The sequence below is a fragment of the Akanthomyces muscarius genome, chromosome 2 (assembly GCF_028009165.1).
Source record: "Akanthomyces muscarius strain Ve6 chromosome 2, whole genome shotgun sequence".
Taxonomy (NCBI): domain Eukaryota; kingdom Fungi; phylum Ascomycota; class Sordariomycetes; order Hypocreales; family Cordycipitaceae; genus Akanthomyces; species Akanthomyces muscarius.
This window is the reverse complement of record NC_079242.1, coordinates 2,265,502-2,291,771: the sequence shown is the minus strand read 5'-3', so window position 1 is coordinate 2,291,771 and position 26,270 is coordinate 2,265,502. Positions and strand designations below refer to the sequence as shown.

The window sequence follows — 26,270 nt, the reverse complement described above, 5'->3', positions numbered from 1 at the left end:
CACTGTGCTTCGGTGAATAGAACAAGAAAGAGGGCAACATGATGGAAAGCATAGGGGTTGCTGTACTTGATGTATATAGATATATATAAATGTACCTGCCCAGAAAATTGTAGTTGCTTCGACTGCACTTTATATAGCACTTTTTTCCTCCAAAATGCCCCGCCCCAAACCGTACATGTTGCATTAATGAAATTCGGCTTCGACACGGCCATACCGCACACCATCCACCTTAAGCTCAAAGCCCAGACCGGCGCTGTCTACAATCATTTCCAGCGTGAAATCCAGGTTATCAAACTCGACGCCCCGCGTCGTCGTCAGCCTCGTAAACAGACTGCGCGGGACGGCGTTCAGATCCGTCGTTAGAGTGCAGACGTTGATCAGATCACGAGTAAACGCCGCCGGCGGCTCGTCGGCGTCGCACGCAATCAGGTCGTCGGTGACGATGAGCGACTGTCCCGGGCGAAAGTTGCGGGTGTAGTGAAACGCAATGGGCGCCAGCGGGGAGAGGGACTCGCTCTTGGCAATGTGCCACTGCATGCGGTCCGAGACCATCCAGCGTTCCCACAGCGGCGACCAGTAGCGCTCGCTGACCGAGTGCTTGTCTTCGTCGTACACGGTCGCGTACGAGGTGCCGTAGTGCATGCGCGACTTGCGCGAGATGACCATGTTGCCCTCGAGGCCGCGGAGCACCGCGCCGCGCACCACGGCCGTCCACGCGTACACGGGCTGCATCACCTCGATCGAGCTGTTCTCCTGCGTCACGCTGACTGTGGCGTGCGTCGGGCGTTCGCTGTACGGAGGCGGCGCCGCGCTGGAAAAGTGGCTCTTAAGACGCCGGTAGAGGTAGTCGCTCTGGCCGAAACCGCCGACCAGGACGATGCCGGACACGATGGCACCCTTGGCGCGGAGACTTCCGACCTGGCCTTGCACAAGGTCGCATACCTCCTTCACGACAGGTTCAAATATGTCTTTGACTTGCTCTGCTGTCATGACCAGGAAGCCAGAGTCAAGGCCGGCCTCTTCGTCGTCGGCTAGGCCAGGAAAGCTAGTCAAGTTAGCGATGGGGCAACAACTGCTGCTCGAAGCCAGTATACTCACGGGACATTAAACTCTTGGTGCTCGTCCTCGTTGAAATTGCGCTTCACAAACTCTTCGTAATATTTGAGGCCCATTTGCCACGTTTTACCCTTTTTCGTCTTCATCTCGTCGAACCGCGCTTGGCCGAGTCTGCCGCGTACGTGCTCCTCGAATCTGTAGTTGAGAAAAGCGCTGCCGCACAAGCCACCCGTTCCCACGGCTGATTCTTCGACTCGTAAAGGTTTTAGTGACTTAATTTCATACGCAATAAGGCTGTAGCTTGGTCAGTAAATGGTGGGATTTGGCGGCCAAGGCTTGACATACTCAACTGTACCACCACCAGCATCACAGACAATAAAGTTGTCGCCGACATTGAGGTGATTAGGTTGGATAGCCTTGAGTGTGTAAACAGCCGCAGCTTCCGGTTCGCTTATCATCTGAATTTCGGACCGACTGCCCATACCTGCGCGCTCCGCCGCCTGCAGCGTCGTGTTCTTTGCGGCATCACTCCATACGGCAGGGCAGGTCAGAACAAAGTCGACCTTTGTCGATGCCATGAACGACTCGCCGTAACGTCGCGTCAGCGTATCCATGGTGTGTTTGTATATTTGCGTAAGGTAGTCGCTGACCGCATCGACAACATTTTTGTTGAAACGCTTAAGCTGTGCGGCTGTGTCGAGCGGACTGACGTAAAATGGTAGCTTTTGCGAGCGGTCGAGGAACAGCTTGATGCAGCGCAGCCGAGACTCCTCTGGCTTGAACTGAAACCCCCATTTCACATTGGGGTCGGTTCCTGATGTTGCATTGGCGGGGAAATCGTACGAAATTTCGGTTGGCACCTTGTCCGACGTAATGCCGTTACTGCCAGGCCACGTTTTGATTATGTCAATGTCGTCAGGGTTTGACGTATACACAGCTGCCACCCTGCGCAGACTGTTAGCCGCACGATCTTGTCAGAAAGGAGGAGGCGCATTGAGACTCACCCGGAGAATGTGGTGCCAAAATCAACTCCAACAATCAGCCGGTCGCTGATAGGCGGTTGCTCTCTCGTGGGCTCGCGCACAGGGCCGTTAATGGCCTCAGTCGAGCTAGGTGTTGCATGGTTGGTGAAGAAGTTGCGGCTGTCCTGATTGCGCTGGCTGACATTTGGTCGCAGCGGTAGCGCAAGATTGACGCTGCTCCTACTTGGCATGTTGTGATTTTGCATTTTGGGCGCGAGGGATTGTGAGTCTCTGGGAAGACTGCGAAGCGGTGGCAGCAAGTCGTGTATGGCGCAGCTCGGAGGTGTGCGCCGACGTCAATGGCGAGTGGTAGCAAATCAGCAAGATGCCATGCTCGACGTCAAGTTCTCTTCCTTTTCGTTTGCTCTCCTTTCGAATAAATAGTTTCGCGCCAATTATTTCTCTGTTCTTTTGCGAGTCTGGCTCGAGTGGGTGGATGAGCAAGTCTGTGAGCTTACCCCCGTTTACGCCAAAAGACTGGTAGTGCCTGCGCTGCGCTCCGCCACCACCGTGAGCGCCTTGTCAGGCGTTCGATCTCCAAGTCGGCGGAAATCGAGGTCGCGTGCAAATATAGCTGGCAGCGGGTGCTCTGCTTGAGAAAAAAAAGCCACGTAGCGTTTCCACCAACGCAGCACCCTGTTCCTGCTATACCAGCTTCGTCTTCTCCGTTTGCCCAGATGGCGGGGTGATGACGAGGCTCACAGAATGACAGATCGTGAGCTGACCAAGGCAGCAAAGAAGAACGGGCGCAGCGGAACCTAGGGGTAAAGCAGTTCCTTTTTAAGTCGTCCAGGCAGACAGAATACCGTTTCAGGGATAACTGGTCGCTTATTTATGTGCTTGTCGATCGGGCAGTTTATTCTGCTGCCTGTTCCTGACCAAGACGTAGCAGAGACAGGACAGAGGTGGTGGCCTTTGGGAACACGAGCCGGAGCTGGAGCTGGAGCTGTCCAGAAACCCCACCAAGATGGAAGGCACTTCAGCTCCGCCAAACCTCACAGCCTGGTCGCCTTTCGCTGTCCGCACGTGACGCCTCAATTCACCAGGCCTTCGGCATCAGGTCAGCAATCGAATAAAACAAAGACGAACTACGAGCAGTCTGACATAATTGTACCGGCTTTTATAGGCAGACACATTCCCAAGAGATGACCCAGTTCGCCTTGAATTCCATTCTTTCATCTTCTAAGCCTTCCATGCAGAGCCAGTCTGCACCTTTCCTCCTCTTCCAAAAGCGCAGATTAAATACAGGTATAATATGTGTATATAGCTTGTCCCGACGTATGCTTGCCAGTGCCTAGTCCAGCTTGCCCTGCGTTTCAAATCGACGCAACATGCCTTCAAGGGGTCTCAAAACAAAAGGAACAAAATAACTCGCATCGACCGTTGGTGAAGAGCTGGTACTCGGGGAAAATGGCCAAATTTGTCAGATAAATTTCTTTTCCAGCACATCAATTCAAGTACGGCAAGCTTCAGACTCCGAACCCCAATCTTCTTTTTTGCTCGGTGTGACCATCTTCGGCCATTCGCCGTAACCCAGTAAGTGAAAAACGCCGCGACTCCACTACCCAGAGAATGAACTCTCTGCAAATGATATAAGGAGAGTAGTGATGAAAATATAACAAAGGAAACAACAGTGGTGAGAGCTTCTCCCTTAGAGAAGAATACTGTACAGGTCTTCTCAGAGTCTCAACCGCGATAATCTATAGGGGGGGTATTGTATAAAAAACGGTATGCAGATCGCTGCAGATGTGAAGAGAAAAATCCAAAGCTTGCGTGTAGAAAGGAAATAGGAAGTGTCGCAGAAAAAGGAAATATTATAAGATGTCGATAGTAAATGAGTGTATAGCCGTCGAGAGGAAATCCGATATTATGGCCGAGCGAGATGAATGCAAAGGTGGTACAGCAAAGAATACAGTTGGCCTGCGGAGGCTGTGTAAGTCGGTGTGTATAGATGAGATATCGTCAGCCTGCCATCACGATGCAGAAGAGCATCAATCCTGAATGCGGCTAGATTTTTTCGCGGTCTCAAACTCGGTGGCCGGCAGCCCAAAGGTTGTTGGAGCTTGAAGAATTCCACTCGCCACCCTCGTACGGGGGCGTGGGCCACTTGTACTGGCTGTTGTGCTTCTTGCCAAGGTCCAGAGGCCGCGGGGTCATGGCGTCAGTGCCGTCAGCGAACAGGATCTGACTGCCGTTGGCCGATGGTGACGGGCTAGGGTACGGCTGAGAAGTAAGGCCGATGTTGCTGATCGACTGACGGAGGGGTTTGCGGTTGGTTCCATCCAGGCGGTTCATGGCATGTTGAGTAGAGTTGAGGACTTCGTCCAGCAGCTCGTCCTCTTCAGCGGGTGCCTCGTACTGGTGCACACCGTGGGTTGCCTGTGAGCGGCGTGTGCGGCTTGAGATTGGGCCACCTCGTGCGGCGCCGATGAGGTTATCGACGGAACGAGGCTGCTGTTGGGGAAGCGAGTGGTGTCGCTTGAGTTTGCTTGCCGACGAAGCCTGGTGCATAGGAGGAACCGGGGCAGCACCGTTCTGTGGATGTTGGAGAGCACGATCAAGAGATTCGTATACTTCTGGTTTCGGGGCTCCGGACTGATCCACAACCAAGGATGACCTGTTGCTGTTCCAGGGACCACAGCCGACTTGTGCCTCCATCTCTTCAAAAGCAGGCGAGACAGGGGGTTGGTGGCGACCGGAGAATCGTCGTGCGCGTTTGCGGAGGTGCGAAAAGAAGCTTTCCTTTTGGCCACTAGGGGGCGAGGCAAGTCCAGACTGGCCGTTCAGCGCACGCTCAGCCTGCTGGCGGTGCATTTCGGTATTGTAGTTGTTGGTGCTGGAAGCGACAGAAAGTTGTCTGCCGAGCTTCTTCTTTTCCTGGGAGATGCCAACCGGTGGCGGGGCATCAGCTGGTCCATTGTTGCCGCGAGCCGTGACTGCATCTGAGAGTGGTGATATGGGTCGAATGCTGGGAAGGATGGGCATGGGAGCGACGGTGCTCAGACCGTTGGTCCATGTACTGCGCTTGGTTGTTCGCGACTTCAGGTCGTTGGCAGAAGCAGCATGTACAACAGCCGGGCGCGGGCCAAGCTCCCTCGCAGCCACAGTCTCGGGAGCTTCGCTTCGGCCAATGAGTGACTTGCGGAACCATGACGACCTAGACGAGGTAGTTCCCGAGGATGACTCCTTGGCTGGACGACCAAGGTCAGACTGCTTGCGGCCGAGGATCTTAGAAGCGGCAGATCTGGGGCGAAGAGGGTCGACACCGTCGGCAAAGTATTCATGTGCCAACGCTTGTGTAGATGTGGGGCGAGCCTTGGGATCCCACATCAGACACCAGGTGACGAAGTGTGCAAGAGACGCAGGCCATTGAGGAGCTTGCAGAATCGTGTCGATGGCATGAGGCGCCATCTTGGGGAAGGAGAAGCCAAGCTTGCTAGCAAGTCTGTTGCCTTCTCTCCAATCGCCACCGCCAACGCGTTGCCCAGACTTGTTATGCCAGTTACCAGGGCTGCCCATAATTTCGCAGACTCGCCAGACCTGGTCCACTTCGTTTCCTCCAGGGAAAAGCGGCTTCAGGGTAGCAATCTCGACGGCCATGGCGCCGACGGCCCAGATATCGACAGGAGCAGAGTACTCGCCAGCTCGAAGAAGAACTTCAGGGGCGCGGTACCATCTTGTGGAAACGTAAGTCGTGTATGGCAGCTTAGAATGGGTCTCACGAGCGAGGCCAAAATCTGCGAGTTTAACCGTGTATTGCGGCGGCGTTGAAGGCGGCGTGACGAGAGCGGAATAGCGTCGGAAGGAGTTTGACGACTCTTGATGTGATGAGGTAGAGACGAGGATGTTTTCTGGCTTGATATCCCGGTGGAAGAACTGATGGGCGTGGATGTGCTCGAGACCGTGCATAATCTGCAGTAGGATGCTCTTGACGCTGGTATTGTCGAGGCACTTGTGGTCGCGGGCCTTCATGAGCTGGTACAAATTGCCTTCCATGTATTCCATACAAATGTGCAGCTTCTTGCTGTACGGGTCGAGAAAAATGTCAAGCGCGGGGACCAGGTGCGGGTGAGGAGGGATGGTTCGGAGGAAGACGACTTCGCGGAGCTCGAGACATGGCTGTAGCGAGTCGAATGTCTTTTTCATGGACTTGATAGCGACCTAGTGAGTTGCAGTTAGCGTCATGGTGCAAGTTCGGGCGGAAGGGCCGGCGATGGCAAACATACAACAGAGCCGCGTCGGGCGACATTGGCACCAGCGGTACGGACTCTGGCGAGAACGACACTGCCAAAAGAGCCATCACCGATTTCCTTGAGAACCTCGAACCGATCCTCCAGAGTAAGCGAGCTGTGAGGCTGGCCACGGTGGGTGAGTTCGCTAGTTACGGTCATTTTGACGAAGCTGGGTCGGGTGCAGGTGTTGCTCTGCAAAGGGTATCTGCAGGCCGGATAGGTAGGGATACAGGGCCTATCAGGTCAGACCGATTCGAGCGACACGAACGGGAGGACCTGAGGGAGGGCTGAGAGTGGGCTCAGCGGTCGAGCCGGTGATCTATTGCGATTGCATGCAAAGAGACGGTCTGGTGAAGCTGTAGCCGGGAGAAGATTGAGTCGCGTCGAGTCGGTTTGAGGATGAGGCGTGGCGGATGGTGTTACGTCGAAGCAGTGTGTCTGAGGCGGGACGATGCAGAAGGACGAAAGAGAGTTTCGGTATGCAAGACACAAGATGCGAAATGGAAATTGGACGCAAAGCAGGGCTCAGACGAAGAAAGGAGCGACTGGAGTGAGTGTAATTGCAGAGTGGATAGCAGTGATATTAGGGGAGAAAAGGAGATCGTTGGCGTCGCGGCCAGGGTGTGTGTGGTGGTGTGAGTGCGAGCCGCCCTCGGGTACCTGGAAGCTCCGGAAAAGCAGCTGATATTAGTGCGCGCGTGTTCCTGGATCGATGAGCTGGGGCTGAGCCAAAGAAACCTTTTCTTGCGTCGATGAACGGACGCGAAAAAAAAGGCTTCGGGGCTTTGAAAAGAAGCGAAAGATGGTGTGTGTTTGCAAGCAAGCAAGAGAGAGAGGCAACGATGAGAACAGTCCAGGTGAGTGAGCAGAAGAAGGGGGTGTGGGCGGCGCAGGCACTTGTTGGTAGGGAGACACTGAATCGCAGTGGTTGCAGTCGCTGAAGGAGCGTCGAAATCCAGAGACAAGCACGACGTTGTGGCGGGTTTCTGGTGGGTGTTCAGCAACCGTGGGCGTGGCGTGGGGAATGTTGAGGGGGGGGGAGAGAACAACCAGCAGCAGAGAAAAGAAAAATTACAGAAGGGGGGACTCGCTGAAGGTGCCTTGTCGCAGCGGCGAAGCCCAGCACGCAGCCTACAGCAGCTATTGGTAGACTGCAGGGCCCTTACTAAACCGCTAGTATGGGAGGCGTGCCGGCCCGAGCTCCTGGGACCCTTTTTTGCTTTCGCAGAGGTCGGCCTGGCTCAAAACGTGCAAAGTATCTACAATGCGAGCGCCTGGTATCGAGTCGCGAACTGCTACCTATGATTCTGCAGCGGGCTGGGGTGACGGGCCGGTACTGGAGCCAACAGCTCTACGCGAGGGAGTACCTGGGGGGTGGGAGAGGGGCAGAGAAGAACCAGAGGGAAATGGGAAAAAGAAGGAAAAACGAGTCACAAAGCGCGTGAGAAAAGCAAAGGGGGGGGGCCTTGTGCTACGGAGTATTCCTCGTCAGAAAGAGGGCCAACAAGCCGTCCAAAGTACCTCGAAAGACAAGCGTCAGCCCAACAGTACCTCTGCTTGCTCTGGTCTCTGCGTCTGATAAAAGGAGGGCCGCACTGGAGGTGGATTCAGGGGTGGCCAGACCAGGCCAGGTACCGGCAGAAATGTATCCAGGTACTGCTACAGTGTGCCTGATGTCAGACCCCTCAGAGGGCAGGCGGCGGGCTCAGGGAGGTACTTTGGTTTCAGGCAGTCGCAGCAGCGGTGGCTGGGTTCCTCGACGGGGCTCGCAGCGTCCCGCGGAAGCGACCCGTGCCCGCACAGTTGGGCCGCCAGGTACAGTGACCAAGCATGCCAGGGCGCGTGCAAAAGGCGGGTACCCCCCCGTAAGCCCCTGTCGTCTCCGGGTGTGCTTCTCAACTTCTGTAGAAAATCGTCGACGTTGACCAGCAGCGCCGTCCCAATCTGCAAACTTTTTTTTGCTTCTTTTTTTTTTTTCCTGCGCTAGTTTTGTCAGAAGCAAGGGACAAAAACAAAAACAAAAGGCGTGGGCTTGATGGCGGCGCCGCGCGGGCTGGACTCTTCCACTGCAGAGTCGCACCTGTGCCAGCATCTCTCCGCCTCTTCCCCTTCTCTAGGGTCTACCTGGGGCCACAAGGGGAGAGGGTCCAGCACCGCGTCGCCAGGAAACAAGTCACCCGAAATGCCCATTTCCAAGACAGAAAAAAAAAGAGCGACGACTTGGTCCTCATCAATCCTGAAAAGAGCAGCTCGGTGGGGCCTCTAGCCCGTGGCATCCAAAAGCGGGCCGCCTTGACAGAAACTGGACGCACATTTTTGCACTTTGGGCGCTGGCGGCGGTCGCGTGTCGATTTCAGGCCACCACAGACACATTTAGCACTTTTTAGCACAGAGAGCTAGCCTGGAAAGTGGATGAAGCACTGCAACTTCACAAAATGTCACCTTGCAAGTCGTGTTTACAAGTTGACCTTGCCAGGCGAGGCAGACAAGTAGGTAGTTGGTAGGGTACCCAAGATGCCAAGTACCATCCTGGTAATATCGCTGCAGGTCCCTCCCGGCCTGTGCCTCTGAGCGATCAACCCGTACCAATCAACCGGTACTGCTACTTGTCATCGCTGCACGAAACGACGCCAGCCCATCGCGTCGCGGATTGGACAAGACTACGAAATTTGTGCTTTTGTAAACACGGGCGCCAGGACTCGGTAGTTCTGGGCTGTGATGGCACTGCACCAAGTACCACAACAAGTCCGCGACCGAGCCGATGCGTCAGCAACGAGCATCGTCTCGCTCACCCCATCTCGTCCCAGCAAGAGCCGACCCGCGCCAGCCATGGAACCGCCGGAACGTTGATGACATGGTATGTCTCCGTGGACCGCCCGCTATGTTGCCACCCCATTTGCCATCGTCCAGACGTGCCGAGCAATGCTGACGGGGTCACCGTTGCTGAGCCACTTGCACACAAATCATAACACGCGTGCGATATAGTTGCGCACAAACACGATGCCCAGTTGTACCAGTACTTTGTATTTTCGATATGTAACCCCTCCCCTTCAATATGTACACGTGAAACAAGTCCTTGTTATGTCCGGCATCTGGCCCGATATCTAGTCCGACAATTGGGAGGCGAGGCTGAGACTCGCCGAGCAACTTTCGTAGAACGATCCAAGGGCGTTTTTCCTCCTCTCAAATATCATCAACAAAGGGCCCTCCGAAACCACTTTCGTAGCTTTGCTTAGCAGCCGGCGTGTCCAGGGTACTGGCCGCAGCAGACCTTGAAGCACCACTGGTAGCAGTTCTTGATGGCGCAGGTGGGCGTGTTGCAAGTCGTCATGCAGCCGTTGAAGTCGGTATATCTTTTGTCAAGGCCCTCCTCGTTGCCGACGGGGGTGGCCACGGCGAGGCCGGCAAAGGCAGCGACGAGAACGGTGGTGAACTTCATGATTGAGAAGAGTGGATATTGATATTGGTGAAGAGGAGGAGTATATGGAAGAAGTTGTTTAGCTTGATGCTACGAAAATCGAATTGCAGACGGCGTCAAGCAGTGTATTTATACTGCAAACGATCAAAGTCTCGACTGCTCATCTACAGGTCAAGTCAGCCGTTTTCTTCCTCCTCGTGAGCAGCCACCACAGAAACGAAGCAGAACTAGCCAACTTCCATGCACGGCGCTGGAGATGTATGCAGCATTCTGGATTGAGGCTTTTCAGCTGAAGTCTGTATATTGAGCAGCTGGGTTCGGATACTCCATCTTCGGGCTGTCGGTGTATGGAGGCCTAGTCACGAGCTTATACAATAGCCTAATCATTGCCTTCCATCGCTCCGTGGGTGCGGGTATCTTGCATCTCGCGTGTGGGCCATAGGCCGATGAACGGTCGTCTACTTGACAGAATAGGAAGGGCACTTGGATAGTGGCGGTGATGCTTCGCATGAAAGCTACGGTCCAGACTTTGCTTTCTTGTCGCGGGGTGGCGGCACTGGCCGACTTGGGTAGCCAGAAGTAATCTGTAATGGAGACAGCTCGTATAGCTCGAGTCGTGATGGCGCGAATGTGATGAGCCCCGACGGCGCAATACCCATCAATCAACTTTGTCGCCCTGCTTGTTCCACCCAAATACACAATTGTGTCTACGAACGGTGCGGAAACCATCGTGGCCCGTCGCCGCCACTTTGTTTACCCCGGGACTATCCGCTTCCCCCACTTGCCTTGTTGTAAATGCCGAAGCCACCATCTTTAGCTTCCAGAAAACGGCCGTGATCATGCGTCTACAGCCGTTCTTTGCTGCCTTTTTTTCAGCCGCTTGCCTTTTTCTACTTTTGCTTTTGTTCATCCGAGGGGAATCAGGCGCCACGGCCAGCGGACTCGAGAAGTGTTGCACCACTCGACTTCTGGAATCTCCCCGCAGCAGAACCCGCACATCTCGGTTCTGTTCCTGCACCGTGGAACGGTTTGCTTTTTATGGCGCCAATGTAGGAGAAAAAGCATGACAGCAGCAAGAAGAAAACAAGTCATTGCTCAAGCTGAGACGAGCAGAAGAAGAAGGAAAAACCAACGATGGAAAAGTCTCATTGAAAGACAGATCCAGAGTTATACATGCCATTCTGGTGTCCACATAAGAGTGCCTTGCGCCTTGCGTCGCGCAGCGTGCGCAGGTACTGGCTGTCAACTCGTCGAGGGAGATTTGGACTGACGTTTTCATGCATGTAAGACGGGAAGAGTATCAGATGGCTGCCTCTTGCATTCACCTTTGATCTTCGTTGCCTTTCTCTCCATCTCGCTGTCGGGTCTGAGTGTCATTGTGAGACATGCACACTACTCAGCACCAGGTTCGATTTGGCCACCGACTGACTCGAAGCGAGGGACCGCAAGCCCTGATTGATATCAAGACAAGACGCATACTTGGCGTAATAAATGTCCCACATCACGCTGGCAGCGGCATTAACACACGCGCATGAGCCAGTGCACTGAAACGCATTTGGAGCCCGTTTCAAGACTCAAAACGAGGCTTTGCCTAGTTCCAGGCGGCACAGTGGCTTGACGCAGCGGTCTACAGCGAACCTTTTAGCGCCCACCTGCCTGCGTTAGTCTGTCGCTGTGCGCTGTCACCTCGACTTGACGGCTCCGCATGCTTGCACCTTGTTCTGGCGTCCAAGATCTACCGGTAACTACATCTGCCACCTGGCGTCAGGAAAAAAGAGACAATACTCTTCGTAGATGAGATACCAGTCACTGCCGCTGCCATGACGAGAGAGACCACATCGCTGTGGTTCGGCTGGTGAATTTGACCGGATCGGCAGCTCGCTCGTGACTGGTCGGGGCCAGGTGATGACTATTCAGCCCTGCTGACTAGGTACCTAACCAGTCAAACATTATCGTTGGACGCTTGTACACTCAACACGCCTAGCAAAAGGCGTAGCCCATCACAACAAATCACACAGGACAATCGCTGGGCATCGCGCACTTGTAGCCATCATCATTCCGAGGCTAGACTTGGCTCTGTTTCGCGTCTTGTTCGCCCAGGCACCGCCGTCTCCAATAGAGGAGCATGTTCCTGGCCTGTTCTCAGCCTCCACAGGACACGACGCACAATTCACCCACTGCGGATGCGGCCCTGTAAGTAGCTCCATACAGTCATCGTCATCGCCGCGACAGCGCGAAAGCCATAGCAAGCCGCACCCCATCGCACAACGACGGTGAAAGACGTCAAAGTTCGCTCTACAATGGGCTCGCATAACCCGACCTCGCGTGGTGCCGCATCACCGGACGAGCCACTCAGTGAGGCGGCCCAGGAGAGTGGCCTCCACATCTTGGAGCCAGAGCCAGAGCAGGAGCTCGAAACGATACGAGAGGACTCTCCGCTGCTCGCTGCCAGCGACGCTGATGGCAATCGCGGCAGCTCAGATGGGAGGAAGCAGGTTGCTGACCCCAGCCAGGCCACCAAGAGTATCTGGTACCTCACACTCTTGACGCTCAGCATCGGTGGCCTGCAAATCGCTTGGTCTGTCGAGCTCTCGAATGGCTCGCCCTATCTGCTCTCGCTTGGGCTGAGCAAGTCGCTCATGGCTCTGGTCTGGATTGCCGGCCCGCTGACGGGCACCCTCGTGCAGCCTTACATTGGCATCCTCAGCGACAACTGCCGTATCTCATGGGGTAAACGCAAGCCATTCATGATTGGAAGCACAATCGGCACCGTCTTGTCCCTGCTATTTCTCTCCTGGGTCAAGGAAATTTTGGGTAGCGTCATGTCGCTCTTCGGCATCCACGACGACTCGCACTTTGCCAAGACGACCATCATTGTCGCTGCCGTCATCGGCATCTATGTGCTTGATGTTGCCATCAATGCCCTCCAGGCTGCCATCCGCGCCTTCATCGTAGACTGTGGTCCCGCCCACCAACAAGAAGCTGCCAACGCCATGGCCAGCCGACTCATTGGCATCGGCAATATCCTCGGCTTCATAGCTGGTTACATCAATCTGACCAAGCCTCTTTGGTTTTTGGGTCAAACCCAATTCCAGATTCTCTGTGCCATTGCCAGCATATGCTTGACAATTACGGTCGTTATTAGCTGCGTCTCCGTCCGCGAGCGAGACCCGCGTGAGAATGGTGCGGCCGCACCCAAGAATCCAGGCATTTTTGCCTTCTTCGTTGCGGTCTTCAAGTCCATCAAGCGACTACCTCCCCAGATCAAGCGCGTTTGTCAGGTACAATTCTGCGGCTGGGTTGGATTCTTCCCTCTGCTCTTTTACTCATCGTCATATATTGGCGAGATCTACGTTCAGCCGCATCTTGAAAAGAATCCTCACATGACGCCAGAACAGCTTGACGAGCTCTATGAGCAAGCTACACGCATTGGCTCTTTTGCGCTCCTCGTGAATTCGATAGTGAGTCTGCTCACAAATGTGCTGTTGCCATTCTTCATTGCACCCACATACGACAGCCAGGCGGCTCTGAGCCAGCCTGCGCCTGCCTACCATGCACGACGCAATCAGAAACGCACCATGCTCGATCGTCTCCGCATTCCTGGCTTCACACTGAACAGGGCTTGGTTCGGATCGCTGATCCTCTTCGCCGGAGCCATGCTATGCACTCTAGTTGTACGATCCGTGGAAGCTGCCACCGCGCTGATTGGCATTGCCGGCATCACATGGGCCATGACTCTGTGGGCTCCTTACGCCATAATCAGTGCTGAGATTAGCCGCCGCGATGTGCTGCAGCGCGCTCAGAAGCTGCAGCGGGCGCGGGAGCCAGCCGAACTTACACCTCTGGAGAGACTGCCAAGCGGGGAAGTGGCTCCCGTCGTGGAAGATGAAAAGCAAGATGAAGCGGGGGTTGTAATGGGCATCCATAACATGGCTATTGCGGCGCCTCAAATTCTTGCCAACGTGGGTTCGAGCATCATTTTCAAGATTTGGCAGAAGCCGCGCGGCACGCCGGGTGACAACAGCATTGCCTTTGTGCTGGCTATTGGAGGACTGTTCGTTCTAGCGTCGGCTTTCTACGTGCGGGAGCTAGACGAGCAGAGCCCGTCTGCGAGCAGCGTTGGCGAGGACGAGGAGCATGCGGTGATTCCCAACGAGTAGGGCGGACTCATGGCTATTGTGACACCTCTCACTTCTCGATCCGAGCACTGTTTCCTTCTGGCGTTTCGGCCAACTCGTCCCTTCATCAAGCGATTTTGTCATGATTCTTTCTTCCCTTTTCATTGGTGCAATTTATTGGTTTATATAAAGATTTGCATATGACAAAACATACACGGATTGCCCGTTCTCATTCCCATTACCATCAACGTTCCTCGGCCCGTAGTATTATTGGAAATTATTGGTTTTTCATTAAGCATGCGTGGTGTACATGGCCCTATTCAACGATTTAGATGGCGACCTTGTTGCCGGCCTTGATGAAGAGCGTGACGATGGAAGCGATGCCGGCCATCCAGGTGAGGCTGCGGACGGGCGCGGTCTTGCGGTTGGAGCCGAGCTGGACGTAGACGAAGACGAAGGCGAAGCGGCTGACGACGTAGCCAATGGTCAGACGGTTCAGGAGAGCGGTGTCGACACCGGTGACGTTGGCGGCGACGACGGCGGCGGCGTAGAGGCCGATGGTCTCGAAGCCATTGTCGGAAGCGGCCTTGGCGCGGGCGATGCGCTGCTTGGTCTTGATGAATTGTTAGTTGGGAAAAAGGAACATGAAGGGGGAGAGGAACAATTGCTCGCAACGCAACTGCTTCTCAGTTGGGACGGCATACCTCCTTGTCGAGGGCATCGGTCTTTTCGAGATTCTCCTTCAGGGTGCGGGGATTGGCGTTGTCAAAGACGCCCTTGGAACCGGTGACGGCGACGACGTGAGGGAGCATGGCGGCGGCCAAGGCCACGGGAACCTGGGCATGTCAGTGGCGGAAGCTCCAAGTTGGAGAGGCAGTCCAAAGCGAGTCTCGTTCGCGCGCCAATTGGGATCTGGCGCTTGAGCTCCGGAGTACCTGAGAAGGAGAGGGGTTACCGTGTAGTAGGAGAGGTTCTTGGTGAGGTCTAGACCGAAGAAGGAAGCCATTGTGACGGTGTCGTAGGTTTTTAGGACGAAAACAAAGTCGGGTATCAAGGTGCAGGGATTTGATTGAATGGGCAGAGAGGCAGAACTACTAGATGACGGGCACGGGAAAAACAAATGCGACGGAGCCGAAGCTAGCTCTTATACATTATTTACATGACGAGCACGGTATCGAGCAAAGCCGAAGGGGTGGTGGGCGGTTGGCTATGACGACAAAGCTCCCCACCGAGGTGCTGATGGTGAGCCCCCCGGCGGACTGTATTTATTCCAAATTAGCGGCTCCGTCCCTCCCCAACCCAACGATGTGCGTGGCGTCGCGCACCTGGCTGGCGCGGCGCCCGGCCATTGGACGGAGACGGGCTGCAAAGCCAGATTGCGGTCATGTTTGTGCCTGGCGAGTTACTCCGGCCCGTCAGAGGGCGTTCCGGAGGTCCTCAGCATTTGGATCTCGGCATTGTTGGGTTTTTGTTGTAGCGTGGGACACGGCAAAAGGGGGTTCGGTCGGAACTGTGTTGAAAAGTGTAGCCGCTCAACATGTTCTTTCCGATGTGCTGTTTTTGCGAAAGGGGAAAAGTTGATGGGAAGTGTTGGACAGCGGAAGTGTACCCAACCCATTGGCGTTGGCCTCGGGCAGTTCATCTGAGATTGGCGCACCCAGATCACGGCTAGACGGGCCACCTATGCCGGATCATCACCAGAAGCTCCGCACGCTGGTTACCTCGGGCAGAGGCACCGGGGATGATGAACTTCACTTCGAAATCGTCGACCTGCAGCTATGAACGATTTGTTAGAGCGACCGGATCGCGAAGTTCGCTATCGGCAGCACGACAGATGGTACCAGCGGTGCAGGGTATTACGGCCCGCGAAGGCAGCAACACCGACACTCAAGGCAATGCAGGAAGTGATCGGTGCATCTGCCTTGTCTGTCTTGCGTCATCTTCTATCAAAATATACCTCGCTCGTCGCATTTTGCCAATTGTCTTGTTGTTGGCCATGTGCCATTCCAAGTCGCACTATCTGGGTGTGGTGCGGATTAAGATTTCACAAAGAACTACATTTGTTGCCTTTGAATAGGTACGAACATAGTTTAATCCCGAATCATTTTGCCGATTTTTATCACCATTTTGCGAGTACGGAATACTGCGAGTCTAATTACATACATGACTTCGTGGGACATGGTGGGGGACGCAACGGGCCAATTGGTCCGCGAACTTGCGGCACCGACTAAATCTTGTCGAAAATGCAACGACCAAAGTGTTGAACAAAGTCAATGCTCGTGTTTGACACAGTCCTTTTGCGCGTTTGTTTTTCCAACATCTCATCAATTGCTCTGGTCATCAGCGACTTGTTTCCGGTACACCTACATTGATTGGATGCAGCATGCCAACGGCGGGCGGGCGGCGGGCGGCGGGCAGCATCCTAGAATGGTGGGGTACGACCTATGACTCCACTGACAGTCGGCCGCAAGCTCGCAAATTTTCTGGATCTTCACTTTTTGCGACGACCATTTTCAAAAGCCAGCAATTCATCGTGCATTGCACCTTTGGCACTATCGCGCACGTTAGGCGCCGCATGGGATAGACCCCGGAACTGCTGCTCGCTCCTCTCGGCGGCATGGCCCACGTTCACGATGCCGGTGTCAAGCAGCAGCTTGTTGACAAGGTGCCCAAGCGCTTTCGCGGCATCAAGTTTGGCATCCAGTATGGCGCAGCCTTCCCATCACCCCTCCCCTGCCTCGCTTGCTGACTGCTCCCCAGGTCCAACCAGGACATCTCCAACCAGGCCGTGACCGAAATCTCGAACCGACTGCTCTACGACATTGAAAATAACCGTGCTCCCTACCAGAATGGACCCCTCGATTACCAGCTCGGCACCTCGAGCAAGACGGGCAAATGCGCCACTTGCAACGAAACCCTGCAAAACTGCAACGGCCACTTTGGATACGTCAGGCTTCCGCTGCCCGTCTTCCACGTGGGCTACCTGCGCTTCATCATCTCCATCCTGCAAGAGATTTGCAAAGACTGCGGTCGTGTCCTGCTCGAGGAGCCGCATCGCCGGCAGTTCCTCTCGGAGCTCCGCCGGCCGTTCATCGACAATTTGCGACGCACACAGATTTGCAAAAAAATCAATGAACAATGCAGAAAAACTAAAAACTGCCCGTACTGCGGCTCTGTCAACGGACAGATTCGCAAGTTTGGCGTCCTGAAGCTGGTTCACGACAAGTTCTCCTCGTACAACAAGTCCACGGCCATCAAAAAGGTCCCCCCCGAGAGCAAGGTTCTCTTCGATACGTCTTTTACCCAGGCGAAGCGCGAGAATCCAGAACTCGAAAAGCATCTCCGCAAGGCCATGGAGGATCTCAATCCTCTGCGGGTCCTGAACCTCTTCAAGCTGATTACTGCTACCGACTGCGAGCTGCTCGGTCTCAACGCCACCGAGGGCCGGCCGGAAATGTTCATATGGCAGTTTCTGCCTGCGCCGCCCGTCTGTATCAGACCATCCGTCGCACAAGACAATGCCAGTAACGAAGACGACATCACCACAAAACTCGCCGATATCGTCTGGGTCAGTGGCATGATTCGATCGGCGCTGCAAAAGGGATCTGCCATTCAGACAATCATGGAGCAATGGGAGTATCTGCAGACTCAAATTGCCATGTACGTCAACAGTGATGTCCCTGGCCTGCAGCAACCTGGGTTCGGCAAAGCTATGCGAGGATTCTGCCAGCGTCTCAAGGGTAAACAGGGTCGATTCCGTGGTAACCTGTCTGGTAAACGCGTCGACTTTTCTGGTCGAACTGTCATTTCTCCCGACCCTAACCTGGGTATCGATGAGGTCGCCATTCCCCAGCTTGTCGCCAAGAACCTTACATACCCCGAAAGAGCCCAACGCCAAAACATGGCCAAGCTCCGACAATGCGTCAAGAATGGTCCGGATGTCTGGCCAGGAGCACAGAGCGTCATCAAGATGGACGAAGGCGGCTACAAGATCAATCTCAAGTTTGGTAATAGAAATATGGTTGCTCGAGATTTGCGTATCGGCGATGTTGTCGAGCGTCACATTGAAGACGGCGACATTGTACTCTTCAACCGTCAGCCCTCACTACACAAGCTCAGTATCATGAGCCATCTTGTCAAGGTTCGCCCTTGGAGAACGTTCAGACTCAACGAATGTGTGTGCAACCCTTACAACGCCGATTTCGACGGTGACGAAATGAACCTTCACGTCCCGCAGACAGAAGAAGCTCGCACTGAGGCTATTACTCTGATGGGTGTCAGACACAATCTCACAACCCCCAAGGATGGCGCCCCTATTATCGGAGCTACACAGGATTTCATCACAGCTGCCTTTCTGCTCAGCAGTAAAGACAGATTCTTCGATCGCAAGACCTTTACATATATGTGCATGCATATGCTGGACAGCCAAACACGCCTTGATCTCCCCCCTCCTACCATTATTGCTCCTGTCGCGCTGTGGACCGGAAAGCAGCTCTTCAATGTCATGATGCGACCAAACAAGGAATGCGATATCAGAATTAATTTCGAGTCCAAGTGCAAAACGTTCTCTGGAAAGTCCAAGAATATACCCGACATGGACCCCAACGATGGCTGGCTCGTCGTCCGCAACTCTGAAGTCATGTGCGGTGTCATGGACAAGGCGACAGTCGGAACCGGAAAGAAGGATTCCGTCTTTTATGTCATGATGCGTGATTTCGGAGCCGACCACGCCGCGACTGCCATGAATCGCCTGGCCCGACTGTGCGCCAGAACTCTCACAAACCGAGGGTTCTCTATCGGTGTCGGCGACGTCTGCCCCACTGCAAGCCTTACCGCAGAGACGGAGCGTCTCGTGTCGATTGCGTACAAACAGAGCGACGATCTCATTGAAAGTTTCAAGGCTGGAAACCTCGAAAAGTCACCCGGCTGTAACTTGGAACAGACACTAGAAAACTCCATCTCTGGTATCCTGTCCAAGGTCAGACAACAGGCTGGTGACTACTGTATCGACACACTGAGTCGCAACAATGCTCCGCTCATCATGGCCAAGTCTGGCTCCAAAGGCTCAGATATTAACGTTGCCCAGATGGTGGCTCTGGTCGGTCAGCAAATTATCGGTGGTCAGCGAGTTCCCGATGGTTTCCAGGATCGCAGTCTGCCGCATTTCTTCAAGAATGCCCGACAGCCCCCGTCCAAGGGTTTCGTCAAGAACAGTTTCTACACCGGTCTTTACCCCACAGAGTTTCTGTTTCACGCCATTTCTGGTCGTGAAGGTCTGGTTGATACTGCGGTCAAGACTGCCGAAACCGGTTACATGTCGCGCCGATTGATGAAGTCTCTGGAGGATCTTTCCACGCAATACGACGATACAGTTCGCACGTCTGGCGGCACAGTTGTTCAGTTCCAGTTTGGTGGTGATCGGCTTGACCCTGTGGACATGGAGGGCTCTGGTGCTCCAGTGCAATTCGTTCGCACCTGGCGCCACGCCGAGAACACTACTTGGGACAATGAGGAGACGGCGCTCACTCCGAATGAGGCGCGCGAGCTGTGTGCCAACATGCTGGTCGGCGAACGGAAACGATTCCCCCGCAAGGGTCTCTTGCACGGCGAGGACCTCGACTACGAAGATGTCAGCGACTATGCAGTCGATGAACACGAAGGAGCTAGAAAGTTTATCACCGAGGTGGAGGACTTTGTCGGCGGCTTGACCAACAAGCTGGAGAGGGTCCGCGCTCTGGCAGGCCTTGCCGGTAGCGAAAAGACGCGAAGCATAGCACAAGATCATGCCGATCGCACAGCCAAAATTACAGCCACAACGTTGCGACTCTTTATCAAGCTGTGTCTACACAAGTACAAGAAGGCACAGGTTGAACCTGGCCATGCGGTCGGTGCGGTCGGTGCGCAGTCCATCGGTGAACCAGGTACCCAGATGACCCTAAAGACTTTCCATTTTGCTGGTGTCGCTGGTATGAGTATCACACAGGGTGTGCCTCGTATCAAGGAAATTATCAACGCATCCAAGGTCATCAGCACACCTGTCATTACCTGCCCCCTGATGAACAACCGGCAGATTGAGGCTGCCAAGGTTGTCAAGGCACGAATTGAAAAGATCTTTTTGCAGGATGTGCTGCACTACATTGAGGACGAGTGGCGGCCTGACGAAGGCAACGTGGTGGTGCAAGTGGACCGACAGGCGCTGGCGGACATGCATCTGGGCGTCGACATTCACGACATTGCGCAGTCCATCTGCAAAGACCGCAAGATGAAGATTCAGGCCACCGACGTGGCCATCATCGGCGACCGCATCTCCATCCGCGTGCGCGACAACCTGAGTGTCGCGGCGAAGCGCACGACCCGCAGCAAAGGCACAGAGGACACCAGCGACATGCTGCTGCGTGCCAACGCCCTCCGCCGCATGCTGCCCGCGCTGCCGATCTCTGGCTACCCCGACGCCGCGCGAGCGCTGATCGAGACGTGCGAGGACAGCACCAACCGGGTGCTGGTCGAGGGCTACGGGTTCCAGGCGTGCATGACGACCGAGGGCGTCATCGGGACCCAGGTGCGCACCAACAGCGTCATGGAGTGCAACGACGTGCTGGGCATCGAGGCGGCGCGGACGACGATTGCGTTTGAGATTGAGCAGGTGATGAAGTTCATGGAGATTGACCACCGCCACATGCAGCTGCTGGCCGACGCCATGACGTTCAAGGGCGAGATCCTGGGCATCACGCGCTTCGGCCTGTCCAAGATGCGCGACAGCGTGCTGCACCTCGCGTCGTTTGAGAAGACGCCGGACCACCTGTTCGAGGCGGCCGCGGGCATGAAGACGGACAAGATTGAGGGCGTCAGCGAGGGCATCATCATGGGCCAGGGCATGGCCGTCGGCACCGGCGCGTTCCAGGTCGTCCGCCGGCTGGGCATCGCGGCGGCGGACGTGGGGCAAAAGGACACGCTGTTTGAGGATGCGTGGACGGCGGAGACGAAGAGACGGCGGAAGCACGTATGATGATGTGTATGTGCTAGATACCATGATTTTCCTTTTACTGTTTTGCATGATGGGAATGGGAGTACAAGGTTCTTGTTTTTTTTTACATGTACAAAGCATTTGAGAATACAATGAAGTAATTTTTTTCTTCAAAAGGATAAGCAGCGAATCTTTGCGTGTCGGGCCTTTTTCGCTTTGAAAATTTCTTGGATTTCGTTTACCAGTATGTGAGTTTGTCTACGGACTTTGTTGAGTCGAACCACCGACGCTAGATTCCAATCAATGTACGTAATGTAAATCATTGCATGCACACAAGTGCCCGACGCTAAGATGAGAGAATAAAAAACTTGCCGAGGTTTCAGTGCTATTTACTTGATCCCGAGCCTGGTCGTGTTGGCGGCGGGTTCCATGAGCCACCCTACCTACCTACCTACCTACCTAGCCTGTCGTTGCCTGGGCGTGTGTTGCGGCCAGCCTTGTCGGAGTGGAGGTTAGGTCGCAGCCTGCTTCTATTGCAATAAATGGTTCGCAAAATGTATTCTTTTTTTTTTGTTTTGTGCCAGAAGCTCAGTGCTTTGACAAATCTGTCTGGGGCCATCTCAGGAAGAAAAAAAAACACGTTTTTTCCTCTTCTTGGGTGCAGATCTTTTCCTCGCAAAGTTCAGATCCAACGAACCTGCTCGATCGCCCATCTCGCATGTCATAACCCCCCCTTCCACTCCCAAAACCCTCGGGCCGCCGGTATGGTGCGGTCCGCGCCATGGTGTTTGGTTCTTGACCAGGTTTGCCTTTTATTTTTCCCTTCCTTTCCCTCCCCACAGCAGGCAGGCAGGCCAATCACCCTGCGCCAATCCCCCAGGTTGGCCCGGGCTTTTCTGCCTAATTAGGCCATCAATAGGGCTGGTTCCCCCCCCCCTGCGCAGGTTGGCAACAAGGCTGGGAAAGGCGCGTCCGATAGTTGAGCCAAGTAGGAAAGGCTGCTGTGGAGAGGAAAAGGGTGTGCTGCCTGGTAAAGCCGGGTTTGGCATTGACATGCGGCAAATGATGGGGAAAAGTGATGAGGAGTTGACCATGGCACAAACGAGCCCGATACCCTGCCTGCCCACTCCTCGCAAGATATAAGCCCGACCAGCTCCCCAAGGGTCGGAAAGATATCCTTGATTCCTCCCCTTTCTTCTCTCATTTTTTACCTACTGTACATGTCATCTTCGTTCCAAGACTGAATCATCAACCGCATTTACAACTACCCATAACCAACTACCCATAACCAACTACCCACAACCAACACCCTCACTCACACCCACACCTACACTCACACACCAAACAAAAACCAACCTCACCATGAAGCTCTCCTTCACCCTCCCCTTCCTCATCACGCCCGCCCTCTGCGCGGGCGGCAACCGCGGCGACACCCAGATCCCCGACTCGGTCCCCGCCTCGGCCGTCCTCGCCACCATCACCGCGCTGCCCTCCTCCGTCTCGGGCAAGCAGTACACCTCGCTCGCGTCCGCCCTCTACTCGGTCGAGAAGAGCTTCTACAACGACAAGCAGTACACCGCCGTCGCCGGCCACATGTGGTCCGCGGCCGCCAGGGCGTCGGATTCCGAAAAGGTCGTCCCGTCGCTCGCGCTGTCGACCTGGTCCTGGGACGACATCACCTCGGCGGCGTGGTACGACAAGAACATGCCCAAGGACGACAAAAAGTACGTCTCGTCGTACATGAGCTCGTGGAGCGAGCAGTACGAAAAGTTTGTCAGCGGCGGCAGCAAGGGCAAGGGCGGCGACGACAAAAAGGGCAACGCCGTCGGGGGGAACGCGGCGCAGCACTTGGCTGTTGTTTGGACGGCGGCCGCGCTGGCGGGCGTTGCTGGCTTTGTCGCCGTCTTGTAAAATGGGCAAGGAGAGACTTTTTGCGCGAGATTGAGCAAAGAGCAAACGGCTGCTTAATGAGACATGGAATTTACGTTGATGTCGTAGACGGCAACGGACTAGATTGAAAAAGTATATACCCCAATCAAGCTGCTCTCTTTAACAGGCTAGATTGAAAACTTATATACCCCAAGCACGCTGCCATCTTTATACTTGCTCATTTTCACATGTTCCGATACGAATGTCACAGGTGCGCCAGGACGGCTACGTCACGGCATGCCAAGTTGGAGTGGTTCATAAATGCATTGATATCGATTGCTCCGACCTCAAGAATCTATCGTGAATAAATACAAAAAAGTGTATAAACGAAGGAAAATATAAACACTTGAATCGCTCAAAATCATAACGTCGTCATGCTCGTCAGGTACCCCAGAACGCCAGGCATATTCAGCCAATGCCGCACTTTTCCAGAAAGTTGGGCAGTCAAGTGTCCGATACCTCGTGCCTGGAATTGCCCATCAAGGGAATCAGGCTCTTGGTCCCCTAGAGAAACTGAGCCTTGTAAACCTTGAGGCTGTTGATGTTCCAGTAGGCTTCAGCAAAGTCTTGCGGGTTGGCAGCGACGTAGTCCTTGCAGGAAGGGCCGTGGGCCGAGCACTCGCTGTTGGAGTCCCAGACTTTGCCGGCCCAGACACCGCAAAAGGTCGTGTCGAATACAATCTTGTGGTCCTTAAAGGCCGACGCAATGTCGCAGGTCAGGCCAGAGGAGAAGCTGCCGCTTGGGTTACCCCAGCTGAGGGGCTGAGGGCTGCCGCTGATGATGTCGGCGGGAATCTTGGAGCGGGGGAAGAACCAGACGGAAATGCGCCAGTCAGTCCACTCCATGGCATAGACGCCGCCACCAATAGCATTGAAACCGTCACCGTAGTTTTGGTTGTCGCCGGTCTGCTGGCCACAGCCGTCCTGGGTGTTGCATTCGTCGCCGACGACAAATGAGTTGGCCATGGCTCCGAATCCAGACATTTGGCATTTGTTTTGCGTGTGGAGAGTAATCGAGTTTTTGGTTTGCGTGTTGACACCCTCGATAATGTCGATTTCGCCAGAGGTCGGCCAGTTGGGACCAAACATCCAAAAGGCAGGCCAGACACCGCAGGTGTTGGAAGGCATGTGGGCAATGTCGGCAATGAAGAGGCCTTTGGTAAAGGTCTTTTGGGATTCGACGCGGATGGAACGACGGCCATTGGGAGGGTTATGGGTGGTAGAGTCGACGCCCATGTAGATGGAACCGTTGCGAATTCCACTCAGGCCAGCAGCCTGGGCTGTTGGCTGGTCGACAAACTCGACGAAGCCTTGGGTCGGGTCGGGCTGGTTGAAGTGGGTGAATTCTTGAAAAAAGTTGGAGGCATCGTAGACCGTGTCGATGCCGTAGGTGGCCTGGGCGACCTGGCCGAGAAGCGTGACGGCGAGGGTCGTGAGAATTGTTGAGCGAACCATGATGGTGGTGTAATTGTGTTGTGGATTTTTGTAAAGCAATGTTGGTTGGTGCGGTAAAATGACTGGCAATGTGGGGGACGCCCTGTCTCCAGCAGTTATAGAAAAGCTGCTTCAAGTTTTCTTTGTGAAGGAAGGATGCTCGCAAGTGTCGATGTTGTCAAAGAAGCAAAGAGCGTGGTGGCTTGATGCGTATAAGTAGCAAGCAACAAAGGATGAATGGGCCAGAAGTTGTGTGTAAGTGATCAAGCAAGTGGCGGGGTGAGCACGAAATGAGATCACTGCCAAGAAACCCTACAGTCCTTGACGAGGAAGGACCAAGTATCTGGGGGGAGGAGTGAATGCCAGAAGCAGCCCAAGATACGAGGAATGGCGATTGTAGAGGCAGGCAGGAAGGGTTCTGATGAAACAAGGGTCCTGCGAGACAAAGGTGGAAAGGACTGGTGTATATAAGTGTGATAATATATAAAGAAAGAATAAAGGCTGAGAACCGGCTCAGTACAAGGTTGGAAAGTAAGAAGAATACCAAAGGAAGGATGGTAGAAGTGAAAAAAAGGATTGTGAGGAGAAACCAAGAGGTTGTCCCGAGGTAGAAAGCGGTGCAGCGCGAGGTTGGAGTAGACGAGGTGAGACAGGTTCTGGCCGCCGACGGGAATGTGCACGCCTAAATACCTGCAGGAGCCGAGAATGGGAAGGGGGGGCGCCGGTCAGGACTCAGGCACCGCAGCTGAAGGGGAACTGATACTCCATGCCTATCTTTGGATCTTTTCCCCCCCTCCCTCTTGTTTCTTTTTTGGTTTAGTTTATTGTTTCTTTTCCCCGTTTCCGCATCCCGGCGCGTGCACACGAGGTGGTGGTGTGGGCTGCCTACTGGTAGTACATGTGAGCACGATCCGTCTGAACGGGGGGTCGAGTTCCGCCATTCTGTAGTATATAGCCAGTGAGGATTCGACATTGGCGGCTTCGAGAGTCTTCAGAGGTGGGTTGCATTAATTTTTTTTTTTTTTTTTTTTTTTTAGTTTTGGTCCGTGGGCATGTTGACATGGGCGCGTGAATAGTTTCGTTTGTTGGTGGTGAGGAGGAGGAAAAAGCCGTCCGTCAGGCTGGGCGGTGGTGGGCTGCATTCCAATGGACTGCTGGTTGCTGCCTCTGTTTGCTGGGCGTTTCCGTTTGTTCGCACCTCGAGCGTTTGCCAGGGGCAGGGGGCTAGCGGGCGCAGCCAATGAGAGCGCGTCGCCGGCTGGCAGATCTGTCGACGTGCTGCAGGGGTGCCAGAAAGTGGATGCACAGGCGACGATTGGCTTGCGTCCCCTGTATCGGCCGCCTGTTGCAGACTTACAGTGGGTGTTAAGCCCACACAACCACTGTGCCCCAAGGCGCCGATTCGCTCAAGAGCCTCTTCGGAAGTCCCCTGTAAGCCCCTGTAGCGCCCTGGCTGACCCCTGGTCGAAACATGCTCTTGCATCGGAGCTTTTTCTTCTTCTTCTTCTTCTTCCTCTACTACTCCCTTCTTTGTTCGCTGATATCAGGAGCCACCTTATGCCATCATCCCGTCTCGTCTCGCTGCCAATTGTTTGCCAAAGCCGATCCTCGTCTCTATGCGAAACCAAACAATACAGATGCATGATATTTCATTCCTATATAGAAATTCATGCAATCACATCGAAACATTCTCCTTGGTCCTGAATTTGGTACCTGCCATGTCAAAGTCGTCCAACACTGGACAGCCCTAACCGCCCAACACAAGCTGCCAAGTGTTTCCCCTCTTTCAAACTCTGACAACTATCTGGCATCCCGACTTGGAATAGCACAAGGTGAAAAAGTGTACTGATAGACAGCAAAGAAACCTAGAAAAGCTCTTGGCACGATAGCACATGTGCTCCATCTTGTCCGTGTAGCCGCCCAGCAAGACGTTGCTTCGCCCATCTGCCCCGCCATCTGTTGCAGCCTCCACTCATCACGCATGCCAATCGCCGCAAGGGAGACACCGCCCATGGTCTCTTGCGCCTTTAAAGAAAGCGACGAAAGAAAAGAAACAACGAAAATGTGAGGAGAAAATGTAACAACTCCTCCAATCCT

General features: G+C 54.4%; 9 protein-coding genes across 9 annotated transcripts; 4 read left to right on the top strand and 5 right to left on the bottom strand.

The window, feature by feature from the left end:
- Nucleotides 1–183: 183 nt before the first annotated feature.
- LMH87_003859 (uncharacterized protein) lies at nucleotides 184–2,284 on the bottom strand (the record flags this gene model as incomplete). Its single annotated transcript, XM_056194992.1, has 4 exons — nucleotides 184–1,045; nucleotides 1,099–1,350; nucleotides 1,402–2,001; nucleotides 2,061–2,284. The coding sequence occupies 4 exons, from the start codon at nucleotides 2,282–2,284 to the stop codon at nucleotides 184–186; spliced, it is 1,938 nt and encodes a 645-aa protein (XP_056048664.1).
- A 628-nt stretch (nucleotides 2,285–2,912) lies between these two features.
- LMH87_003858 (uncharacterized protein) lies at nucleotides 2,913–3,227 on the top strand (the record flags this gene model as incomplete). Its single annotated transcript, XM_056194991.1, has 2 exons — nucleotides 2,913–3,138; nucleotides 3,205–3,227. 2 exons carry the CDS (start codon nucleotides 2,913–2,915, stop codon nucleotides 3,225–3,227), a joined length of 249 nt encoding a protein of 82 aa, XP_056048663.1.
- Nucleotides 3,228–4,103: 876 nt separating this feature from the next.
- On the bottom strand, nucleotides 4,104–6,469 carry LMH87_003857 (uncharacterized protein; the record flags this gene model as incomplete). Its single annotated transcript, XM_056194989.1, has 2 exons — nucleotides 4,104–6,239; nucleotides 6,305–6,469. The coding sequence occupies 2 exons, from the start codon at nucleotides 6,467–6,469 to the stop codon at nucleotides 4,104–4,106; spliced, it is 2,301 nt and encodes a 766-aa protein (XP_056048662.1).
- Nucleotides 6,470–9,542: 3,073 nt separating this feature from the next.
- Nucleotides 9,543–9,749, bottom strand: LMH87_003856 (uncharacterized protein; the record flags this gene model as incomplete). Its single annotated transcript, XM_056194988.1, has 1 exon — nucleotides 9,543–9,749. The coding sequence occupies one exon, from the start codon at nucleotides 9,747–9,749 to the stop codon at nucleotides 9,543–9,545; it is 207 nt and encodes a 68-aa protein (XP_056048661.1).
- A 2,279-nt stretch (nucleotides 9,750–12,028) lies between these two features.
- On the top strand, nucleotides 12,029–13,888 carry LMH87_003855 (uncharacterized protein; the record flags this gene model as incomplete). Its single annotated transcript, XM_056194987.1, has 1 exon — nucleotides 12,029–13,888. One exon carries the CDS (start codon nucleotides 12,029–12,031, stop codon nucleotides 13,886–13,888), a length of 1,860 nt encoding a protein of 619 aa, XP_056048660.1.
- Nucleotides 13,889–14,174: 286 nt separating this feature from the next.
- Nucleotides 14,175–14,852, bottom strand: LMH87_003854 (uncharacterized protein; the record flags this gene model as incomplete). The annotated part of the gene is made up of 3 exons (XM_056194986.1): nucleotides 14,175–14,459; nucleotides 14,551–14,682; nucleotides 14,802–14,852. The coding sequence occupies 3 exons, from the start codon at nucleotides 14,850–14,852 to the stop codon at nucleotides 14,175–14,177; spliced, it is 468 nt and encodes a 155-aa protein (XP_056048659.1).
- Nucleotides 14,853–16,463: 1,611 nt separating this feature from the next.
- Nucleotides 16,464–20,852, top strand: LMH87_003853 (uncharacterized protein; the record flags this gene model as incomplete). Its single annotated transcript, XM_056194985.1, has 2 exons — nucleotides 16,464–16,549; nucleotides 16,607–20,852. The coding sequence occupies 2 exons, from the start codon at nucleotides 16,464–16,466 to the stop codon at nucleotides 20,850–20,852; spliced, it is 4,332 nt and encodes a 1,443-aa protein (XP_056048658.1).
- A 1,320-nt stretch (nucleotides 20,853–22,172) lies between these two features.
- LMH87_003852 (uncharacterized protein) lies at nucleotides 22,173–22,721 on the top strand (the record flags this gene model as incomplete). Its single annotated transcript, XM_056194984.1, has 1 exon — nucleotides 22,173–22,721. The coding sequence occupies one exon, from the start codon at nucleotides 22,173–22,175 to the stop codon at nucleotides 22,719–22,721; it is 549 nt and encodes a 182-aa protein (XP_056048657.1).
- A 522-nt stretch (nucleotides 22,722–23,243) lies between these two features.
- LMH87_003851 (uncharacterized protein) lies at nucleotides 23,244–24,194 on the bottom strand (the record flags this gene model as incomplete). The annotated part of the gene is made up of 1 exon (XM_056194983.1): nucleotides 23,244–24,194. One exon carries the CDS (start codon nucleotides 24,192–24,194, stop codon nucleotides 23,244–23,246), a length of 951 nt encoding a protein of 316 aa, XP_056048656.1.
- Between the last annotated feature and the right edge of the window lie 2,076 nt (nucleotides 24,195–26,270).